Source organism: Argiope bruennichi, chromosome 8, assembly GCF_947563725.1.
Source record: "Argiope bruennichi chromosome 8, qqArgBrue1.1, whole genome shotgun sequence".
Taxonomy (NCBI): domain Eukaryota; kingdom Metazoa; phylum Arthropoda; class Arachnida; order Araneae; family Araneidae; genus Argiope; species Argiope bruennichi.
Genome location: NC_079158.1, coordinates 112,267,313 through 112,291,472, shown reverse-complemented (window position 1 = coordinate 112,291,472; position 24,160 = coordinate 112,267,313). Strand labels below are relative to the sequence as shown.

At 26.2% G+C, this 24,160-nt stretch overlaps 1 protein-coding gene across 1 annotated transcript; it reads right to left on the bottom strand.

Moving 5' to 3' along the window:
* Positions 1–3,289: 3,289 nt before the first annotated feature.
* On the bottom strand, positions 3,290–15,303 carry LOC129981185 (dnaJ homolog subfamily C member 5-like). Its single transcript, XM_056091918.1, has 6 exons — positions 15,119–15,303; positions 12,778–12,859; positions 10,488–10,544; positions 8,506–8,658; positions 7,308–7,439; positions 3,290–5,598 (listed from the first exon to the last, which is right to left on the bottom strand). The coding sequence occupies exons 1-6, from the start codon at positions 15,142–15,144 to the stop codon at positions 5,425–5,427; spliced, it is 624 nt and encodes a 207-aa protein (XP_055947893.1). The 5' UTR covers positions 15,145–15,303; the 3' UTR covers positions 3,290–5,424.
* Between the last annotated feature and the right edge of the window lie 8,857 nt (positions 15,304–24,160).

Here is a 24,160-nt window from a genome sequence, read left to right as displayed (position 1 = left end):
TTAATTACAAGTTCCTAATACAAGTGAATTGAATTTTCAGACAATTCTAATATTATCTAAGTTAAGAAAAGATTTATGATTCAGGTTATCTTACGAATTTGAGAACATCTATTGGGAAAAGTTAGAAATATTTCAAACATCTGTTAGAAGACAGATGATGCAATATAATAGATTTCTTAGCCCATTTCCCTTAATTCAATTCCAAATGAAAAAGAATGCAGAAGTGAATACATGCACATCTGAAATAATGAGGAAAACAGTACTACTTTAAAATTCTCAAGTTTGGATAGGTACTATACTTCTGTATTGTTTCTAATTTAAAACATGCCTAGAACCAATGAAAGGAGATCAGTAAAATACTGATCTTATTTTACATTCTTAGATATACATTCATAAATTCATTTTTAAAAAAAGGCAAATTTGGATTTGCACTGTTTTTCTCGTCATTTCAAGTAGGTATAAATAATGAAAAGATTAGTGTGTTAATGTTTTAAAACAATGTTAACACAATGTTTTGAAAACATTTGACAACAAATACTATGCTACATTGTTTCATAATTTCAAGAATTAATATCAGTTTCAAACCATTAATTTAATAAAGATAAACCTTAGAATCCATAAAACTTATTGCACAAAAATACAATTAATTAATAATTGAAAAATTTAATGTCTACATAATATATCTGAATCATTAATAAGCAGAAAACATAAATAGACAAAAAACTTCCAGAGTATTTTCAGTTTAAAAAAATTCTTTGATAAAAAAAGCAAAGACAATTTAATAAATACTGTAAAAGTTTAATATGACACCAGAATACTTTAAAGGATGCTTACAGTGGAATATGCTCAGTGAGGATATGAGAATTAAGCATAGAAATTTGAAAGAATATCCATATCCGTGTTTATATACAAATCTCAGAATTGTTTATTAAAATCAGTCAAAAAAAAAAAAAAAAAAAACTCTGACATAGCCAAATGTAAAGTTTTTTTTAATGAAAAACAATGAGGCTTATGAAAAGAGAAAGAAAATGAGATTATATAGTAGAGTTTCTTGAGATCCCTTCAAAAATTTACCATCATATGAACAAGATATAAAATTAGAGAATTATCTTCATCAGAGTACGAGAGAAGTAATTTCAAATACATCTTGCTCTCATCACAAAACTGCAGTATAAATAAATTCAAACATAAAAGATTTAGTCTTCAAATATTAAATTAAATTAATAATATACAAAGAAAATAATATACAACCAAATGAGAAAACAGCAACAAATGCACATAATGACAAAAAATAAAATATTCTAATTTAATAGATTAATATTTTATCTAAGCAAGTTCCTTCTTATTTACACTATTATTTTTTTTTTCTAAAATACTTAAATACAGAAAAAATGTTTTTGACAACTTATATTGAAAACTATTAGCAATAAATTTACTAATAATTATTGATATGCCAATGAGTGATATGTTTTTAATTACCAAATTATTAATATTAGAGCATAAAAACAATATGCACATTTCATTTGTATTTTGCTATCATTAAATTTTATCTCATTAAAATATTTGGAAAATATTGGAAATGGAAATGTAATATGAGGAACTCACCCATTGGTAGAGAAATTGATAGAAATAGTGCAAGCTTTATAATTACATTAAACAAAAGTTTAAAGTTAATGTGTTTAATAAAATTGGCTTCAATGTATTTAAATAGTTTTAAGGTATTTAAATTTTTCTTTTGATTTCTTTTTGCAATAAGATACATTTATACAAATGACTGCATGTAATAATTAATCAAATTCAGTTTATATAGGATTCTTCTGTTTTCTAAAGGGAGAAAAAAAATCTGAATCATAATATCTTTTGATTTTTAAGTCACCCCTCCCCCCCCCCAAAAAAAGACTATAGTTTAAACAAGAAACAGAATAAAATAATAGCTGTCTAACAAAGTAGAATATAATAAACATATGAATAAATTTTTAAAGCTCTTTCCAATTAATAAGTTAAAAAAAATAATCCTGTTAAAAGCAACAACAATAAAAGGACAGAATATTATCGATTCCGAATTCCTATTACTCAGCAATGATCAGAAAGACTATTGCAAACTCATTTTAAGCAGAGTTGAAATATAAGATAATTAAATGCTTAAAATTCAGCAACATCTTCTGATAGTAACTTGATAATAGGCAAAAATAATGAATTTAAAAATGAAATTCAATCAATTATGCTTCTAAAAAACTACAAGGAAAAAGAAACTGAGTGCAATAAAGTTTTTTAAAATGTAAATGTTTGCTAAGATATAAATAAGAGGGGAAAAAAACCCAATAGAGTACATGTAATATAGCTAAATGAGATGGATAGAAGATATTAAAAAATTATCATTTAAGAAATAAAACCATAAATAAGCTATGAAACAAATAATGCAACATCATACATGGAGAAAAATCCCTCAATAAGTAAATATGCATCAAACTACAAGGGCATGAGAAACTCCACTATTAATGAAAACAATACAACATTCCATGGAAGTAATAGAAACTTTCTAGGTAAAACAAAAAATTGAACATTCTACATAAAGATGAAAAATAGAATAATAATGGAAAAAATTGGCTAAAAATTCATTAAAATAAAGTTAACAAGCAAAACCCCTAACAGCATTTGTTCAAGAACATTATGTAGTAAAAATATTCTCTGGAATACATTAATTGATTTTTTTACGATAAAATTCTTTTAAAAGTAAATAATTACAACAACAGGCACCAAAAATTCCGTCAACAAATTTTAGTAGATCACAAATTAAATAAATAATCAAAAACAGACATGAAAAAGAAACAATTTCTACTGAAGAAACATCTTAATATCTTAAGAGCACCCTAAAAAATAAATAACAATAACTTAAAAAAACACATATATGAAATATAACATAAAATTTAATAAGGAAAAATTTATAAACATTCACCATGAATTAAAACTAATGATCAACAAAATAAGATTCGATCAGAAGCCAGCTGATCTTGATAAAATGTATAAGACAGAACTTAAAAAAATATAGTTTCCAATATGTTATAAATTTAATTTAACAACTAAAATCACACAAATAAATGTTTAATTAAAAAATTGCATAAAAATAAATTTTCCAAAAAAAAAAAAAAAAAAAAAAAAAAACAAGCATACATATTATATCTTGATCCTGTCTTCAAATCTTTTACACTTACTACAGATCATACAGTGTGAAAATTATTTTAGTAATTTATAAAATTTTAAACATTTTTTTCATAAACATAGCATTTTAATATTTTATAAAATTCACAAATTTATCTCTATGACTTCAGGTGTTAAAAATATTCATATTAACCGGGTAATTCATTTTCAAATGTAATAATTTCTTCATTTAATAAAAATGCCAAATAATTGTATTAAAAGATCATAGTTTCAAAGTGTAGAATTAATAACAATCACATTTTTAAAAAATGATCAAAATATAATCATCAGAATCACAGAATGGTTTGTTAGCAACCTAGACTATAAAAAAATTAGAAAGAACTATAGAGCAAAACAAAAAAAAAGTACATCTTGGTAAAAGTAATGCAATTAATCACTCCCTAAAGCACCTTAAGGACAGAAAAGGAAATACTTTTAAAGTGCCATCTGAATTTTATGTCGAAGGCGCAATTATAAAATGGAAACTCTTAGCAAATAAAAAAGTAAATAAATGAAATCTTTAATAATTCTTAACACAAGGAAACATTTAAATTTTTTCTTGGCTAACTAATAATATTTAATGTATAACATATTAACATAAATAGAAAAGAAAAACACGAAATAAATTAATTTAAATTCAATTATAGTGGATCTTAGCATAACCTCCAGTTACCAATCACTTGATTGGTATTAGAAATGTGATAGTTCCTTAATGACCCACAAATGGTTAAAAAAACTTCCATTCATAAAAATGTAAGAAAAAATATACTTCTATAATATTCTTACAACAAATAAATAATAAAAAAAACTATTCAGTTATTTACAGAGTAAATTAACCCAAATGTCCATAAAAAGTTATAATAAATCAATGAAGACAATTTGAGCAGCAAATAGTTTTTGAACAGATTACAACCATTAACCACATTTTTTTTTCTATTGCCACACTTATTAAATATCATGCAATTCAAATAATTTAGAATATTAATTTCAATAACATCACATGCCAAGCCCACAAAAATGTGATTGTTCCTAATAATTTTCACACTATATCTTTATTAACATAACAAATCAACAGTCTTAGCTAGATGTTAACTTCTGTTTTAAATGCATAGTAAGGCAAGAATTTGACCATTTAAGCATCCTTTTTCTTATACTTGAAGTATAACAACTGCATTCAAAGCAATTATAAAAGTATATTTACTAATTTCAGATAAAGCATACATAAAATATTTCATTACATTTCTAACCTAACAAGATATATTATGCCTTTTGGCACAGTTGAGTTGTTCAGCAAGAAAAGTAATAAATCTGAAGAACTCATTTTATTTATCATCTGAATACAGTATAGTCATTTTAAAGCTACTCATGATGTGAAATTACTGATGTGCTTCAAAATGTTGAAATTTTATTAAATGTGAATGTCAGAAAAAGTTGCTGACAATCTATAAAATAAATACCTAAACTACTAAATACACTTACATGTAAAAGAAGCAAGACAGAAATGGTCAAGGTACCAACAGCTAGAGAAAATGATTTTTACAAATTTCCAAAATAAAAGTTTCATAATAATAAAGAATAACATCATGAAAAATAGTCATCTAAATTCTATTGTACAAAAAATTCTTCAAACAAATGATTAATTGAATCAAGTTTCTTTCTTCCCTCTTGAAATTCAAATGTACTACTTTTCAGATGTTTATTTAACATGGAAATTGGATACTTGAAAATTGAATTATATACTGCAAATTCACAAAGGATATCATATTATACTGAAACTTTTGCTTAGTTTACTACTGGTACCTTTACCATACTATATTATATTGGAACATTTTACAGGTCCCACTAGCTTCAAATGCATACTACTATATTGTATAATTTTGTTTTATAGAGCTTTTAATAATTTTAATAACCACACTTCTAATCACTTGATATAAAAACATTCTATTTTCCTAATTCAAATAAAATATTTTTTTATAAATGTTCACAAATGATTCAAAAAGACAATAACACAAGTGAACTAACATAATCTCATATAAACTTCATACTTTGTAGACATCAATAACAAGCAAATATAGATTTAATCAATCAGCATATTGTGAACGAACATACACATTTTCTTCACATCTTCTGCACATTTGTCCAAGTTGAATCCGTCGGTAGGACCCAAATGTTCCACAGAAACCTGCCTACATGTAGATAGGAAGCTAAAAAAGTTAATGCTAAAAATTACTGATTTGAAGAGGTCCCATGTCCTGTCATGTAGTTTGCAGTCTGTGCACTTTTAAGTCCAGTCATTTCAGTCACATTTTCGCCAGGGGGAGGCATGGCCATGGGCTCAGAGCTCTGAGGCTGAGTGCGAATGGGAGAAGATGGGGCACTTCCTCCACTCTCATATTCTTCCTAAAATGCACAAATAGTAAGGTCAGAATATGATTTTAAAAATTAAAAATACATTTCTTAGATTCTTAAACAAGTAATTAATCCAATAAGTAAATAATACTAATAGCAGCAATATGAAAAATTATAATAGTTACTCTCTATTTTTCATTAAAGTTAATAAGATCAATGCATTTTAATACAGCTATAATTAAATTAGTTATTATTTATCGATAAAAGAGTTGAAAATTGAAGGAAAAAAACAAACTCATAAAAAAGTTTCCATGTTTAAAACCTTCATATTATTCTTTTGTGTAAAATTCTCATATATCATTATTATCATTTATTTTAATCACTATTTTAAGCTTTAATTAAGTTTATGATTTTATGTTTAAAATATTTTATTATAATATTTTCATAATTATAATTAAACTTTCCTCCTTCATCTATATTTATAAAATTTTTCTATCTAGGATCCGTTAAATCTATTCCAGCTCAAATTATAAGCACATTAGCAATGCTAAATGTCATCACCAAAAAGAAAAGGATCAATATTTTTAGAATTTAATTCTCAGGTAATCCATGAATCCATTTGTGGCACTATCTAGAAATCAATATGAGAAAAACTTATCAAAATGCCATAATATTTATAATAATACATTAAATATTAAAAGTGAAAGAAAATTATTTATATTTGTATATATATTATACTAATAATAAAGGTATATGTTCATAAAATAAAAATGTGTTTCATTCTTTAAGAAGCTGAGACATTGCTTCTTTTTCTGTTAGCTCTATAGCTGCATATATCATGCAGCTATAGAATAAACAGAAACTATATAACATATCCTACCATACTACAGATAAATCAGGACAAAACAATACGACAATCACAGTATCAGGGAATTTTATCTTGATGTATGTATGTGTGTGTGCGGGTATATATGTATATTATATTATATATTATAGAGACACATCAAAACAGCTTGTCAAAATCTAAATTCTCTTGTATTTATTCATAAATAAATTCTCCAGATTAAAATGGGAAAAAAATCCTTTATTCAATTTGAAGCAGCACTACCGTCCCAAGAATTTATTCGTTTATTCATATTTCTATGTACAAAATTTTATAAAGAAATGGTCGCTACTTAATGAAATGAAACTACTATTTAACCTAAAGCTAACTAAGCAAGTTCTCTTTGCCAATATCTCCCCCCCCCCCCCGTGATCTTCCATGTCCTATTTTCTGTTCAATAAATAATCATTTATATTTATTGTAACATTTTTTAAAAATGTCATGGGCAATTATTAAAAGTTTTACATATTTGGTACCAAAATTGGCTCATCACTATTAAAAAAAAAAAAAAAACTTTAGACTTACAAAAGCAATTTTTTTAGGACTTTATAAAAAAATTATTCAATTAAAATAATTGTCTACTTAGAAAATTAATAATAATAATAAATATATTGATTAGAACAGCATTTTATGAAATGTTTAGCAAGCATTTCAAAGGTTAAACAAGATTTTGTGAGCTTTATTATGAGCATAATAATTAGGCTAACCAATGATCATGACTAATAAAGCATTAAAAAAATTGACTCGGAATTTTTTTTATCAATTAATTTACTATGCAATACACAAAGAAACACTGAACATATTTTAAACTCGTATAAATAAGACATATTGTTATCTAATATACCCAAAGTAAAGAAAGAACAAATCATTCTCTTACTTTTAAATTGCAATAATCTCCAGTGTCTTCAGGAGCTCTGGGTTTGCACTTGCCACAACAGAAATTACAGCAACAACAGAAACAGCAACATAAATAACAGCCAGTAATGATACCACAGAACACGAATAGTGCCTGAAAAGATTCATCAAATTAAAATGAAGAAAAAAAAGTTATGAATATTCAAGCAGTGAGAAAAACTTTTTCAAAATATGCTACTGACTATAAAAAGATTTATTTAATAATTATCTTATAAAAAATTATTAATAAAAATCATTAACCCTATTTAGGATTGCATTTATAAAACTGCAAAGCTCAAAATACAGCATGATAAGCAACAATTTTATTTTTAATTTTATCTGATTCCATTCATAACAATAGAAAAATTACTATCATACAAAATATAATCCTGTTTCACAATAAAATAGATACATTATAAAATTCCTGAACCAAAAAAAAAAAAAAAAGCCTACAAATTATAAAAGAAAGTATAAGACAAAAAGGGAAATATGTACAACTGGTTACTGCTTGAACTTATGCATATTAATGTAAAACTTTTTTTCAGTTGCAATGAGCAATTAAACTACAATACATTTCATTGTAGAAATTTAAAATTATTCAAAAAATTCCTTTAAGTAATTTACTAAAAACCTGAATTTTGGTGAATAATTTTAAAAAAGCTTTTATCCACTATTATTACAATGTATACGTTCAAAATATTAGTGTTTCAGTAAAATTCCAGTTACCCAGATCACTTTGACAAAAAAGAAATACTGAAGCAAAATATTCCAAAGCAAAAATGTACAAAAGTAGCAAAAACCCTGACTTTGACAAATATATTCAAACAATGGTAAATTTAATACAGTATAAGTTTACAAAATGAAAACAACAATTTTTTTTAATAAATTGCAAACAATTTTTTTTCTTCTTTTTTCTCAATTATTAGGATACTCAATATTTGTATTAGGTCTGAGTCAAATGAATCCAAATAATTGGAGTTTTAAATACTTAACATCACTACAAAAATTAATGTTATTTAACACTTTTCAAAACTGAGAGAAAAGCTCTTTAAAACAATCAATTTCAAATATTTTAAACAATTTTTAAATCAAAATATGTTATTTTATAAATAAAGATAGAGTTTAAATTTTATGAAATAAATTAAAACAAATAAACTTTATTCTAAAAGAAGGTAACTGACCTTGCACCATCCACTTGTCAAAACAAAGTAAGTATTCACATTTTCTTCGCCAAACTGTTCAGCAATGTACAGCCCCAAAGAACCATAATTATCATAAATATTTCTTTTGGTTAAGTCACTCAATATACTATGAGCTCGATTAATATCTTTAAACTGAAATTAAGAAAAAAATATTAACTAATGTTATAAAAGTACTTCAGTATAATTAAATGTAGCACAATTTTAAGTAAAATTTTTAAACATATATATAAAAAAATCACTAAAATACAAAGCAAAATAATAGTTAAAAATTAATAATAATAGACTTGCTTTTCTTCTAACTACTAAAAACGCGCACATCTAGACAGATTGATATCCTTCAAACAATATCCAAGATATGATAATCACAAATTAATTTATGAAAATTGTAGAAGAAAATATACATATTGGCAGAGTGCTTAAAAAAATAATAACTATTGTTTGAGCATATTTTTGATATAAATGTATAGTAACATTTTATTTTTTCCCCATTGGCTTCTCCTCAATCCATAATATTCATGAATGCTGAAATCAAAACTAATCACTAAAACTGATTTGAAACAAATAGTGATCTACTAACAAGGGAGGGGGGAATGCAATGACAAATTCAAAACATAAAAAATGTTGAAAGAAAATATTAGTCATATTGTCTAACTAAAATGAGAATATTATGTATTAGCAGACATCACCTTATTAATCTTTGCTACAATCCAACATTAAGAAAATGTAAAAAAGTGTAAATAAATCTTACACAATGGCTGCTACTACTACTATAAATTTTACACAAACTATTATTAGTTGCTCACTTGACGAATATATTCATAATCTCAAAGTAAAACCAAATCACAAATCAATTTTCCGTTCTTTCCCAAAGAATAATTAATGTATATTTCTATTTCACAAGGATTGAAAGAAAAACAAAAGGATCAGAGTTTTCACAGATTTTCAAGGATCGTGAATACTATTTTACATAATATCAATTAATTTTATAATATAAACAACTGAAATTAACATTTCCAAAATATTTCCTAAATTAGCCATTTTACATTCTTAAACTTATAGGATTTTTTAAAATAATATATCATTTTTTTAAAAATGGAATACAGCACATTATACAAGAAGAAATAATCAACAAGCACTTTATAATCACATAGTTATGAAACTTCAGATTATTTCTTATTTGATTTCTTTCCTCATCTTTAAAACTGAAATATGGGAAAGAATTTGTTTTTTAAACATTCTATATTGGCAATTTAATTCTAAGAAAATTTAAGTTTGGGAACAAGGGATGAATAAATTTTATAATAAAGAACAAGAATTAAATAAAAATTAAAACTGTATATATCATCACAAAAACACTAAACAATTAAAATAAAAAGTATGCTTATAATCAAGGAATAAAATATTTTAATTTTATATTATTCAATTATATTCTTTAATAAAAATTTTACATCATAATATATATAAATATACCCTACATTGTAAAAAATGGGTTATAAGATATAAAAACAAGTAATTGTAGTAGATTATCTATGTAGTAGAATATAGATTATCTATGAGATGTAATACAACGAATCAGCTTGTTTCATTGAAAATGATTTTCATATATCAGACTTTAAAATTATTAATTTCAAGAATAAGTCATATGCAAGTAGCAACTATGTATTATAGTTATTTTATATAAAGCATGGCCAAAATGCAGTTTTACATAGACATTAATCATTGAAACGCATAAAACTTTTAGCTAGCTATATCAAGATATGATTAACGTGACCGCAATAAAAGATGCTAAACTAAAGAGATTGCCATAAAGAGGATATATATATATATATGAATAGTAAAGATTAAAACAAATTATTGAAAAGCAAATCATTATGCAGTCATTAAATTGTTTTGTATAAAAATTATATCAATAAACCAGTATTTGAAAAATTCTTATCTACATGAGTTACTAAAAACATTACCTTTTCAGCTGCAGTAGGATCATTAGGATTTTTATCAGGATGATATTTCAAGGCAAGCTAAAAAAAGTTAATAAAGTTATAAAAATAGAACAGAAAAAAATAAATAGAAAAATTAAAATTTAAGTCATCATTAAATACTAAGTTATCACAAGCAAACACAACTTTTGGTTCATATATTTAAATATGCAATTGATTACCTTTCAGTATTTAACAAACTGATTGAGTTATTATTAAATGTTTTTAATCAATTGCCAGATAAAATTCATAATTAAATAATAATTATTAATTTTTTTAAATATCAATCATACAAAATTAATAGTTTTAGATTATAATCAAATAAAAAAATATCAATAAGTACAAAAATAACTACGAATAATCCTTTTTTCACAAAATGATATTTCTTTATTATATAGTACATCAGAATATATCTGAATAAGTAAAATTTTCGAGAAGTAATACATACTATATTTTTTAGTGCACAATAACTCTTCTACTCTGCTATCAGTCTTCTTAAATATATTATATGATCCATTAAACCAATTACAAATAAAGATAAATCATCATCACTCAATATATACATTATAGAATTATCAATGCAGACTGCCAATAACTTGAAGATGTTATAATTCATCATTTATCATCCATCTACCCTAAACAATAATAGCAATTAAAAATGCAGTCAAACTCCAATTATCTCCACTGTTTTTTACGGGACAGCAGAGGGAGAACTTTATTTAAAAAAAACTCTTTCTGAATAAACATGAGTAACAATAGTAAAAAAGTCGGCTTGACTGATATGTTCAAACAATAATATTTTAATATAATATGCTGGTACACAAAATGTAAATAACATTATTTTATAGTCATTAAATAAGTAAAATTCAAGCAAATTTCATTCCCTTCTCTCAAGAAATAACTTTTTTTCTTCTATTATTCAAATATTCTATTAATCAAAGTATCTGGATTAGGTTTGGTCCCAATTAATTCTGATAACTGGAATTAATTCCTTCTTATTTGTGTGAAAGGATATGCCAGAGAGGACTTATCAGATAAAATGACTCATAACACAATATCTCAACTCTTTAATAAATATTCATAATTTAGAGTCAATGTTAAAATCTCTTGCTTAGCTTCTATTTTCTGAAACTAAAACTTCTATTCATAACTTTGAATAGAAAGTTATTCTCGGCACTGTAATATTATTTTTGAGAATCATTAAATTACAAAATCACTTCAATTATGTGGTTCAAAAATATTATATTTTATGAATTAAAATATCACTATATAATTTATCATATATTATATATATATATATGTAATGTAATCATAATTTTCTTTAAGCAGATGGAAGTTTGACGATAGAGACTTTGCATTTTTAAGTTTGTTTCATTTTCTTTAATCCATTCTGGGAAGGCATAATTATTTACAAGCAGGAGCGAGGAGCATACACACACAACACAGAGAGGGAAAAAAAGCATGAAGGCCAGCTGATGAATATTTTATATCTGGTCTTATATAATATGAGATTTCTGACACGTGTCGACCTTGACAAGATAAACAGAGGGATCCTTTAGAAGAATCTGTTTACATCAGCGATTCCCTATCCCTTAGCTCAGTACGTGGGAACTGCTGATGCAATCATTTTTACAAAGCTTCAATTGAATTAATTAGAATTCAAATTAGAGTTTTAAATATCATTATTTATATATATATGTAACATATTTTGATTGAAGTAGAATTAATTAAGTAATTAATTAGGTTCGAAACAGTGAAGAGACTTGGTATTTTTAATTACGTTTTATTCTATTCCGAGTGACAGGCATAATTATATACAAGAAAACACATTGCGGCACACACAGGAGTAAGAAAAGGGAAAAAAGGGGAGAACAAATGATCACTCATCTTATATAAGATAGGATTTCTGGCCACGCGCCAATACACATGGTGACCTTTGACACCTTTTGAAGGGTACAGAAGATATCACTTTCATTTGATACGTAGTACTGATGGCGCATTATTTTTACAAAGGGATTAATTAGACGGTAAGTGGAATTGGATCAAGAAATAAGAGAATATTTTAGAATGAAGTTACGATGGGCTATAAATTAAGATAAAGTTTTGGAAATTAATTTGGATTAAATTAAGAGTTTAAAATATCATTACATACATATATATATATATATACACACAATTTTGTATGCATATATTTAAAATGTGTTATGATGTGACTATAGTACATTGTATAGATACAAATTAAAAGATTCAAATGAGTAACATCACATAAACAAACCTTTCTATAAGTTTTTTTAATATCATCTGGTGTGGCAGTTTTAGGTAGACCTAATACTATATACAAAGAATCCCCAGATGTTCTAAAATCAAGAAAAATAATAAACAATTAGTCACATAAAGATATATATATTATACTATGCAGTTAAAAAACTGATTTACCAGATTTCAAGAAAAAAATATTTTACTAATTTTATACAACACACATTAATGAAAATTTTTAAAAATTATTAAAAATTAATCAATTTTTAGGAAAAAAGGATGTTCAGATAAAAGAGATGGTTATATTGAACAAATAAGCTTCATTAGTAAACTTGTGAGAAACTTTTGCAATATTGAACCCCCTCCGCTAAAAAATTATTTAATTATGTATATAAATATAACACATATGAATGTCAAAATGTATATAAAATATGCCTTGTATATAAATATAAAAATTTTGGAAAATATTGAGAAAATAGACAGAAATGAACAAAAACCAGTTTATCAAGAAAACAATTATTGAATACAAATAATACAGAACATAACCTAAACCAAATATGACACATTATTATATTATTTTTCTTGTTACTGATATATACTTAGCAAATAAATATTTTCAGAATTAGGTTAGATTACATTTCTAATAATTCCAAATATTTCCCGAGTTACATTAAGTTGGCCAAAGTAAAAATTTTCTTTTAATTAAATTTAAAAAATGTTTAAAAAAATTATATTATTATTGGAATAATTTAACATTTCAACCCAATAATACTTTATCCATTGCTGTAAATTTCATATTAACCAAGAAAAAGATATATTTACAAGAGAAATAATATATAAATAATAATCATGCATCTACAATCTAGATGTTACAAAAAATTGGGTTCTCAGATTAACTTTAAATAACTTTCAGAAAACAATATGGCATATTACACAGACACATAAAGTGGAACTCCATAAGAATAACATGTGTCCCCCCCCCCATAAATACAAAAGTAAGTGGTTAATAAATATGATCATTTTACAAAACATCAAAATTTAAAGGATGTTTACATTATAGATGTATATTTGTATATTATATATGTTTATATTATATATAGATTTATATTATATATAGATTTATATTATATATATAATTTATATTATATTATAGATAATTATTATTTTTAACATACACTAAATGCTTAGACTTTAATTGTAGCATCATAATTCCTACACAACACTAACTTATACTAAAAATTAATTTATTAATCATATAATATAAGTCATATGAAGTTGCAGACATCTTATAAATGAATTTACTTGCAACATGAAAGTTAATTTTATAAAGTAAAATTAAAAATATTTATTGTTCAATTTATTATTATGGAGAAGAATTTGATTTTATCAAATGTCTAAGATAAACTGTAAAAAAGATGATAGTGTAAAATGACTAAAAGATTTTTGAAGGCTATATTAATTGTGAAGATAATTATATACAAAATACTTAAAAATTGTAGATCCATTATTTGCAGCCAAGCATTACTAAAATCCATTATGAGTATAAAAGATAATTTTGTAAAGATATTTCATTCAGATTACTGTGAAAAATCAAAACAAAAAAATATATCTCTCTTATATAAGTAACAAATTAGAAAATACCAATAGTAATTTTATAAACCTAAATAAACTATTCAATGTATTAAACTATTAAAGGGTTACTGTGCTAATCATCATAATAGAACTATAAATATAAATATTAAAAAAGAATTCTACTTTGAAACATAAGCATGGTTGTATAATCAACAAAATAGACACAAAACTAACAAGTTAACAATTTGTAAAAAATTTTATTCTATATTATTGAAATATATTATTAAAATGTTTGGTGATTCCTAGTAATTAAAATAATTTAAAAACAATATGTATAAGTATATGACAAAGTTATTTAAAACAATATGCATAAGTATATGATAAAGTTATTTAAAATCAATCTTAGTAGCAGAATTCCAATAGAATTTTTATTTATTTATTTTTACTTTCCATCAAAGTATTTAGGAGGTTACATTATACATTGTTTATTATAAAAAAATACCCTTATAAATAAGAATTTTGTGGTACCTCATCTAAAATAAAATAAAATGTAATAAATTAATGATAACTTCCAGTTAATTTTTCGAAATGAAAACGAAACCAAAAAAACATTTAAATTCTAACACAGAGTATCTCCATGAACAACAAAAAATTTATAAATCGAAACTAAAACAAATATAAACAGAATAAAAATCCACTTATCAGATACTTCAAAAGTTTATTCAACTCTTTACATTTAAATATTAATAAATATGCTAAAAATATTTAGAAATTTTAAAGCAACTTACGAGAGTTTACGCGCAGAAGCAGCCATATTTTAATAGTTTAGGTGACAAGAAAGCAATTTTCTATTGTGTAACGGCTAATTATCATTGAGGGAATAATTTGAGTAAAGAAAAAAATATGATATAAACATGTATCTGTCAAAATGAATCTAAGTCAAGAACAAATCGCCGACATAAGTTTGACGTCATTGAAGCTTAAAAGGCACCGCAATGTTGCCAAGTTGCGGTTGCAGAACATATAGGCATAAATAAATATCTGTAATTTAAAATTTTTAATTTTTTTTAAAGCAAGATTGTTCTGAAAATGATTTCAACAAAAATTCCCACATTTTTTAATCCTGGAATGCATATAACATGTTGCATCATTTTTATAATCAACTGTAAGAACATTAGATTGTTTTAAATTATTTTAAATTACTGCTTAGAAATGAAGTCTCATCGAATTAATAAATGCCCCAAGCATTTGTTTCTTAAATTTTCAAAAAATATAAATAAATTAGAATTTAATCATATGTTTAAAAGTTTTTCTCAAAATGATTCGATGATCACAAATTTGTGCATTTATAAAAATTTAAATTGCCCACTGTGAAGTTCAGAGATGCAAGAAACTTGGATCATCTAGCCTCTCCTATTGTCCTTAACTTCTTTCTAAATTTGCTAATAATAGTGTGTATGTTTATATTGAGCTCTATGGCAGACTATTGAGCTACAGAAACAAAATTTGGCGTAAGAAAGCGAGAATTTTAAGATAATAATCTAAGATAAGAGTCTATCTATATCAAAGGCTACAATTCACCTTGAAGAGATTTTCAAAAATAAATAAATAATAATTACAAAATTAAGCGGCATTTGAATTTTTAAAAATTTGTAATTAAAATTCAATAAGATAAAAATGTATCGAAATTTTGTTTATCCGCCATAATTTATGTGAATATTATAGCACATGAGGGAAATTTTTAAAAACCATTTTAAAATTCAAAAAATATATTTGATGATACCAATACAACTGGCTTACAATCCTTTTCGTATTTTTTCTTATCGCTACTAAATATGAATGGCAGTGCATGAAAGTTAGCGCTCTGCTGATCAGAATGCTCGACTTAAAAGTTATCAAGTACTATGGTATTATATGAATGTAAAAATGTGTTTTCGGTATAAGTATTTAAGCTTAATTAAAGTTCTCATTAATTAAAATTTAAAAGAGATTTTAAATTTTGGCTTTTCTTGTAATATCCTCCAAAATCCTTATTACACCAAATTAACTTTTGAAACATTTTAAAAACAAAAAAAAAAAATTATTATTTTATTGAGACATATTTTATAGTTATAAAAAAATTTTCTTAAATTTTTATATAAAAAATGCTTTATTAATACATTTATGATTTCCATGTTCATTGTTCCATCCAATTTTTAATTGCTTTTTTACTTTCAGTATACCAAGTATAGAGAAAGTATTGTAAGCGTCAAAAAATTCGAACAGATGATTTTAAAGAATCTGCGTGCTTTAGATTTCAGTTCGAAAAATACTATTTGGAAAATGCCTGCCTATCTGTCCGTCTAACTGTTTGTGACAAAGATAAACCAAAAACGATTTGATCTAGATGGATGAAATTTGGTATACAGTTTTTACACCAAATTTGCATATTTCTGTCAAATTGAGAGTAAAATCCATTCAGAGGAAGTCTGCCTGCCCGGCTATCCGAATATACATTAACTAGATAACTACAAAACGTAAAGAGCTAGATGAATAAAAATTGGTACACAAATTACACATTTATAGTAAAGATATCTAATAAGTTTTGTGCCTAATCCAACGAAGTGTTGACTGTGTGGTAGTTTGTATTTTCAGAAATATGTAAGCTCGCTAACTCAAAAATGCAATGACTTAAATATATCAAATTGGGGATGAGATTTTGTAATTACCAGTGTAATTTTGTGTCAAATTTTTATTTCATTTGCTTTGGGAAAGTGTCTAAAAGAATATTAAATCTAAAAGAAAACTATTAATTTCATGCCAGGGATTAATCGTCCGAAACTCGCCTAGGATTACAGAACAGATTCAGTACAATAGAAAATTCAAGCTAAAGTTTAATATTTTGTAATTATTACACCAGTGCCATACAAAGCGGTCTCTGGATAACTCCTTTTTTAGAGATTATGTGAGAAAGTTTTGGGAAGACCACCTCCTCTGGGTTTTTTTTTCTCCATCGAAGGGCAGAGCAGGTAGCTTCTGAGGAATACCTTATAATTTACAGGAGGAACCAGAAAGTACAATCATATTATCATAAAAGATATGCAATTTGCAATAAATTACCCAAATATTAAACTTTTTCTCGTATTTAAATGGCAAGGAACTGCAGGAGAGAAATTTCTGTACCCAGTAAATGGAACAAATAAAAGGTTATTAAAATAGCAAGGATTTGATATTAATACCGTACTATAAAAATTTTAATTTGATACTTAATAGTGTTTATTTTGCGAATCATGAACATCGAGTTACACATTAGAGATTTAAACGAAATTAAGCCCAGCCAGTATTTTCAGACGATTATCTGATTGTCAAAGACGGATAATTAAAAATATTTTTATGCATAATTTGCAACAAAACCTTTATTTGCCCAAAAAAATTCGGACCGTATTCATTGTTTCATAAAATATTTAATCATGTATATTTCTTCTGTTGTTGAAAGCTATGGAAGAAATTTTGCTTACCAGTGAGTTTATTTATACTAACAATAAAAATGAAAATGTGAGAGTATGTGTCTCAGTGTGTGAATTGAAGCTCTACAAGACAGACCTTCTGACGGAGCTACCAAATTTGGCAAATACTTGGCAAGGAAATATGCATCACATTGTTTTTGAAATTTTAATTAATTAAAAATTAAGCACGATTTTGGCGCTTTCTCCTGATAATTTCCAAAAATATTGTTGCACAAAAATAAATTTTGCACTATTTGAATTTTTTTAAAAATCGTTTTATTATTATTATTATTATACCAATTTAATAATCATACGATTTTTCCAGAATTTTAGCATTTTTTTTTCAACATTGTAACAATATATTACATTTTGCTATGAAATTCAATCAGTTTTCGTTGTTCTATCCAATGTTTCATCGCGTAATTTTTTTTTCATTGTTGAAAGCTAATGAAAGACTCTGTTTAACATCTGTGTAGTTCGTAAGACAAATAAAAAAAGTGAAGTCATAATATCGCGAGATGATATATGAAGACGATATTTATATTTTTAATAACATTGTGATATTATAGGACGGTCTCCATTAGAAAGGTTCATGTACACAAGAAGTAAAAACTTAAGTAAGACGATTAAGATAATAGAACGTTAATGCCATAAAATTTAGCGTAATCATGGACATGAAATAATATCCAAACGATTAATCTGAAAACAAATATTTTAATATTCCAGACGAAGCAGCTGTTGCCTGAGACGACTAGTCTCTAATAACAATAAGGGTTATTGCATGTGTGTCGGCACTCTAACTCAAATAAATTTTAATAGACTTTCTAAAACATTTTTAAGGACTACACACCAAATATATATCTATAAAAATATATTTCATTATTGAAATGAAATTGAAATCATTTTCTTTTTTTATATACAAATGTTTCATGCTGAATTTTCTACCATTGCTGTAAATGTTCGACTTATTTTCCCATGTTAAATTAAATGTCCCATGTTTCTGTTTAAGTCGTGCTTTTAATAAATTCCTGAAATTTTGTTGTACTTGCAAATAAATTTAATAAGATTTGTTACTACATAAAATCCGCACGAAATATTATAACTATTCACCGTAAAATAATTTTAGGTTAAAATTTTTTTATTTTTAATTAATTGTATTGTAAACGGATATTAATATCTTTAAAAAATGAAATCTAAAAGTCAGAAAATGTATGCATCTGTTGGTCTATCTCAAGAATTCATCCGAAATAATAACATTAGCGACCTGAAGTTTGCATACACTTTTTAAGAGTGCATTGCTAGATAAAGTGAGCTATTTTCAACTTAGTTATCAGATATTTCAACTTGCAAGATATTTAATTAAATATCAAAAATTAAGCCAAAGTTCTTACTTAGTTTTGTCCCAAAATAACTTCCAAAATAATTTTTTTTTAATGATTTATATACCATAGTAAAAAGTAAACAATTATCTTTCGAATTATATTGTTTTTAATTACTACCGAATGTTTCTTTTAATATTAAAAGTTTTTTAAATAATCTAATTAATGTATAAGGTCATTAAACATTACCGAATTTTATTCCAATTGAAGAGGAAGATCCTAAGAAAAAAAAAGAAGGAACTCTGTAGTGTTATTTTCCTGTCATGGACACATACATAAAAAAGAAGAAAATTGTATTTTAGACCATGGCAATAAAACCCTTATATGATAAAAAAAAATTCTGTAGTCGATGTAGTAAAGATTAAACAATAAATTTGGGATTCCAAGGGTTGCTAGTGATCAAAGTAAAGAAAAATCAGTGGTAGTGGTCTTTCAAAAACTTTCTCGCATGTTCTCTAATAAAAGTGTTATTCCAGAGAATGCCTTGTATGGCACTGGTGTACAATAGTCACGAAATATTAACATTTGGAGAGTTATTTGGTGATTAATCTCTGGCATTCGATTAATAGTATCCGAATATCGAATTTGCGTTTTAGGCGCGTTTTACTCAATCGATTGAAATAAAACTTTGACATACAATAGCAATTGTAGTCACAAAATCCCATGTCAAATTTGATATATTTCATTGCGTCTTTGAGTCATCATGTTTACATGTTTCTGAAAGTACAGACAGGAAAATTTGAAAGGTTTTTAGACTGTAGATATAAATTCAGTGTATCGAATTTTATCTATCTAGATCTCTTCGTTTTGTTGTTATAGCGTTAAATTATATTCGAACAGCCGGACAGACAAACTTCCTCTGAACGGATTTTGCTCAAAATTTGATAGAAATCTATACATTTAGTATAAAGACCAAACCAAATTTCCCCCGTCTAGATCAAAACATTTTTTGAGTTATGTCTATCTTACAGAGACATACAGACGGACATTTTCTAAAAATATGTTTTTAGAATTAGAATGTCTAAAACGTAAAAATTCGTCAAAATCTCGAGTGCGAATTTTTTTTTGACAATTACTGTATTTCCTCTATACTGTTGTTCGGTAAATATCATAATCTAAATCTGTTAATAGACATTTAGCAGACGATTCCTTTTCTGACATTTTATAACTGTTATTATTTTATTTTGTTAAAATATTATTAAAAATTAAAAGCAAACGATTTTTTCTTTGATAAACATATTTTGTTAATATTATTTCGTTTATTTTTTGTATAATGGCTGATGATCAATTGTAAACCTTCTGAAATCTGGCAATGTTTGTAATATATGCTGTTAAGTTGAAGGAATAAACAAGCCGATGGAATTCTAAATTGTTTGGAGTATTATTTTAGTTTTTAAAAATTTAAGTTGCTCTGCAAGCTATAGTTTGAAGCTTAAGAAACGGGTAGTTTTCTAGAAAGCATGCAAAAACTGTGTATACGAGAAAGTAAAAAAGGAAAGTTGATTTCAGCTGATGATCGGACTACACGAGAGAGAGAGAGAGAGAGAGAACAAAAAAAAAATGAATAAAAGACGCTACATCGAAAAACTTTCTTTTCTTTTTTGAAATTTGAAGCGTTATCCGTATTAGCATAAAATATTCCACATAAATGTTTAACATCTCCAAAATATTGATCGTTTTTTAAATACTATTCAATATCATGAAGATATCGTAGTTATTATTTGTTATTTTGAACTAGTATTGATTCATAAGCACTTGAAAAACGGTTTTTTTTTATTCGAGTAACATTATATCAGGTAATATTTTAACATGCAATGATTTTGACAAGTTCAACGTTTTAAGGGCTCCACCCTAGACACTACTAGGAGATCCCAAACATTTTAGTTACGACATTCACGGTAAACTTATTTTTATTTTGTTGGGAATATTGCTAATTTTCTAATAGTTTGATCCAAGTCATGAATATGTAAAATAATATATCTATCCAAAATCGATAGAGGGGGGAACGGAAGGGCGTGAAACAAAATCAAAGCCATACATGCAAGAAGATACTTGGGAGTTGGATCGATCTGGGTCTCCTATATTTTGAACACTCTTAATGAATACTATACTATAGTGAATACTATTAAAAGTGAGGTTATTCGTGAGTATTTTCGTAGCATATGGGTTGTCTGTTAACGTCGAGTGTAAAAAAATCGGCATAGCTCTCTTTTCAAAACCAATCGTACATACATAAAGCTATGAATATTGTAATGTTTCGGGAAAATACCTAATAATATTCAATAAGTCTTCAGAACTAAGAATTCAAATGTCATATTCAAGAACTTTTTAAATAAATTAATTTGTGGAAATTCAAAAATTGACTTTAAAATATTTTGAGGGAATAACCAAATACATTTGATAAAAATATTTAAATTAATGAACTGGATTAAAGAATAGCGTGATTGTCTTATTGAAGCTCTTAAAAAGCGAGAATGCTCTAATATAAGTGCTTATTTAATGCTAAGAAAATTAATTCGAATTTCCTTGTGTATTTATACAAACGAATAGAAAGGAAAATCGTTTTTGAGTATCATTTTTATTTACTATTTTCATTTCAAAATAATATTCAGTATTGATTTATTTTATTTTTAGCAAATTTTTAATGAATGATTAATCAAAAGAATTTTTTAAAATAAAAAAAAAATTCATCCGAAATAAATTTTAAGGTGTAGTTTTAAGATTGGACGAAGGCTTTAATATAGTTTCAAAAACATTAAATAGTTTTAAGTGAGATTCAGAAAATCCATAACAATTTTTGCATTCATACAAAAATTGTTACTAAAATACATATTTTAACATATGTATATATCCTTGTTTGCTTTGGAACTCTTTAACAATATTTATTCAGGATGATTGCAAAAAATAGTCCAATTTTCATCTGTCGTCAAGATTTCTTTATTAAACCATGACCAGCACAGTAAAGTGTACAGAAATAGGAAGGCAGAAAGCAAAGAAGGGAAAAAATAAGAAGAGAAACAAGAAAAACAAGAAAGAGAAAGAAAGCATTTGAACTTTATAGTTTCTAAAAGAAATTTGTCGATGCAATGATTTAATTGATATGTGAAAAAATAATAGTCCGTATAATAGTAAAATAATTGTGGAAAAAATTATAGATTACGCACCTCAGAAGTTAAAATTATAGTATATCCAGAAAACCGGACTTCGTGGAATCAGAAAATTATTTTTATAGTGTAGGAAAATCGAAATCACTATATACCTACTGATCACCTCAGACGACTAGCAAGTTCGCCGAGAACAGTGGTTGTATTTGATTTCAAATAAATCTATTAGATATAATTTCATGTCCATGATATCTTCAAATTATCTGATACTAATGCCGTGTTATTTTAATTGTCTTACCTGAGTTCCGTTATTATACACATGAGTCGTTGCAATGGGATAGTCCTTTAATCTTACAACACTATTATTACTTATCTCAAAGAACGCCTTGCATGCCATTGACGTACAATAGTTACGAAATATTAATCTTTGAAGTGAATTCAACATTTTTATTGAATCTGTTTGTGATCCTCGACGAGTTATTTGGAAGATATAACCTGACATATGGTTAATAGTGTAAAGTCTCGATCCAAAAACAGGTAGCGTTATGATCAAATTCTTTATTTACCGCTTTATTACATAAAAACAACTCTTTCTAATCTAGGTTAAATGAATGATGCTATTTACAACACGAAAATTAAACAAGAATAGTTCCTCGAACAAATTTGGAGAAAACAACTTTACAAGAACAGCTAACAGGCTGTTGGCGTCTTAGGCTACTCCAGGGGTAGCTCTCGGAATCCACCGAATTTGCTTCGGGTGGAATTTTACTCAGAAGTCCGATTCACACGAAGCTTCTCTCTCTTCTTTGTTGTATGGGTATTGCAGCTCATTGGGGCCGCAGGCCCCACCATCTGCAAATCTGGTAATGTTAAGACTTAGCGCAAATGGAAATAACTTGTTATGTTAAAGTGTGCACCATTTAATTAATTTTTGGGGGATTTGTAAATGTATCATTGTTTTGTGGGAGAAAAAAAAAAAAAAAGAGAAATACAGTAATTAAAAGAAAATAAAGTAAAATAGCAGGATAAGGAACTTGCTAAGGTAGCAGTAGCTATTGTAGGATTTTAAGAGAGCAGCGGGGCCTTTTCTTGTTTTGTTTGTCCTCTGTGTTGTATATTGGGAGTTCTTGTAGGGTCAGGTTTTCAATTTCAGGAATTTTATCGTAGAATTTTTTAGCGAGTTTCACTATAAATTCCTTGATTGGGGGAATTTCAATTGCGTGAGAGATGTCAGCATTTCTGTGGAACCATCTGGCTGCAGTTATCATTCTGATGGTTTTATTTTCGAGTACTAAGATTTTGTTGAGGTTTGTTTTAGCGGTGGCAGCCCAAACCGGGCATGCATATGTTAGGATAGGTCTGAGGTAAGCAAGATAAATTAGTATTTTACTATTAAGAGTGAGGCCAGAGTTTCTACATATTAGGGGATATTGAGCTCTTAGGGCTTTATTAAATTTCTCCCTGGTTTTTTCGATATGAGTTCTATAGTTTAAAAATCTGTCAAGGGTGATGCCTAAGTACTTTACTTCCTTCATCCAGTTTATTTCCTTGTTGTAGAGTTTAATTTTGGTCCAGTTCATTGTATTTTTGAAGAAGATTATTGCTTCAGTTTTTTCAATGTTTAATTTAATTTTCCAATTGATTAACCATTTTTCTAGATTGTTTAAATAGTTCTGTAGAGGTGCTATTGCTTCGGCTGGTTTCCTCCCTTGTGAGAGAATGGCAGTGTCATCCGCGTAAAGGCTAATCATGATGTCTTTTTGTTGGGGGATATCATTTAAATAGAGAAGGAATATTACTGGGGCAAGGATGCCGCCTTGTGGGACACCAGCTTTTAGTTGTCTTTTGGAGGAGTCTTGCTG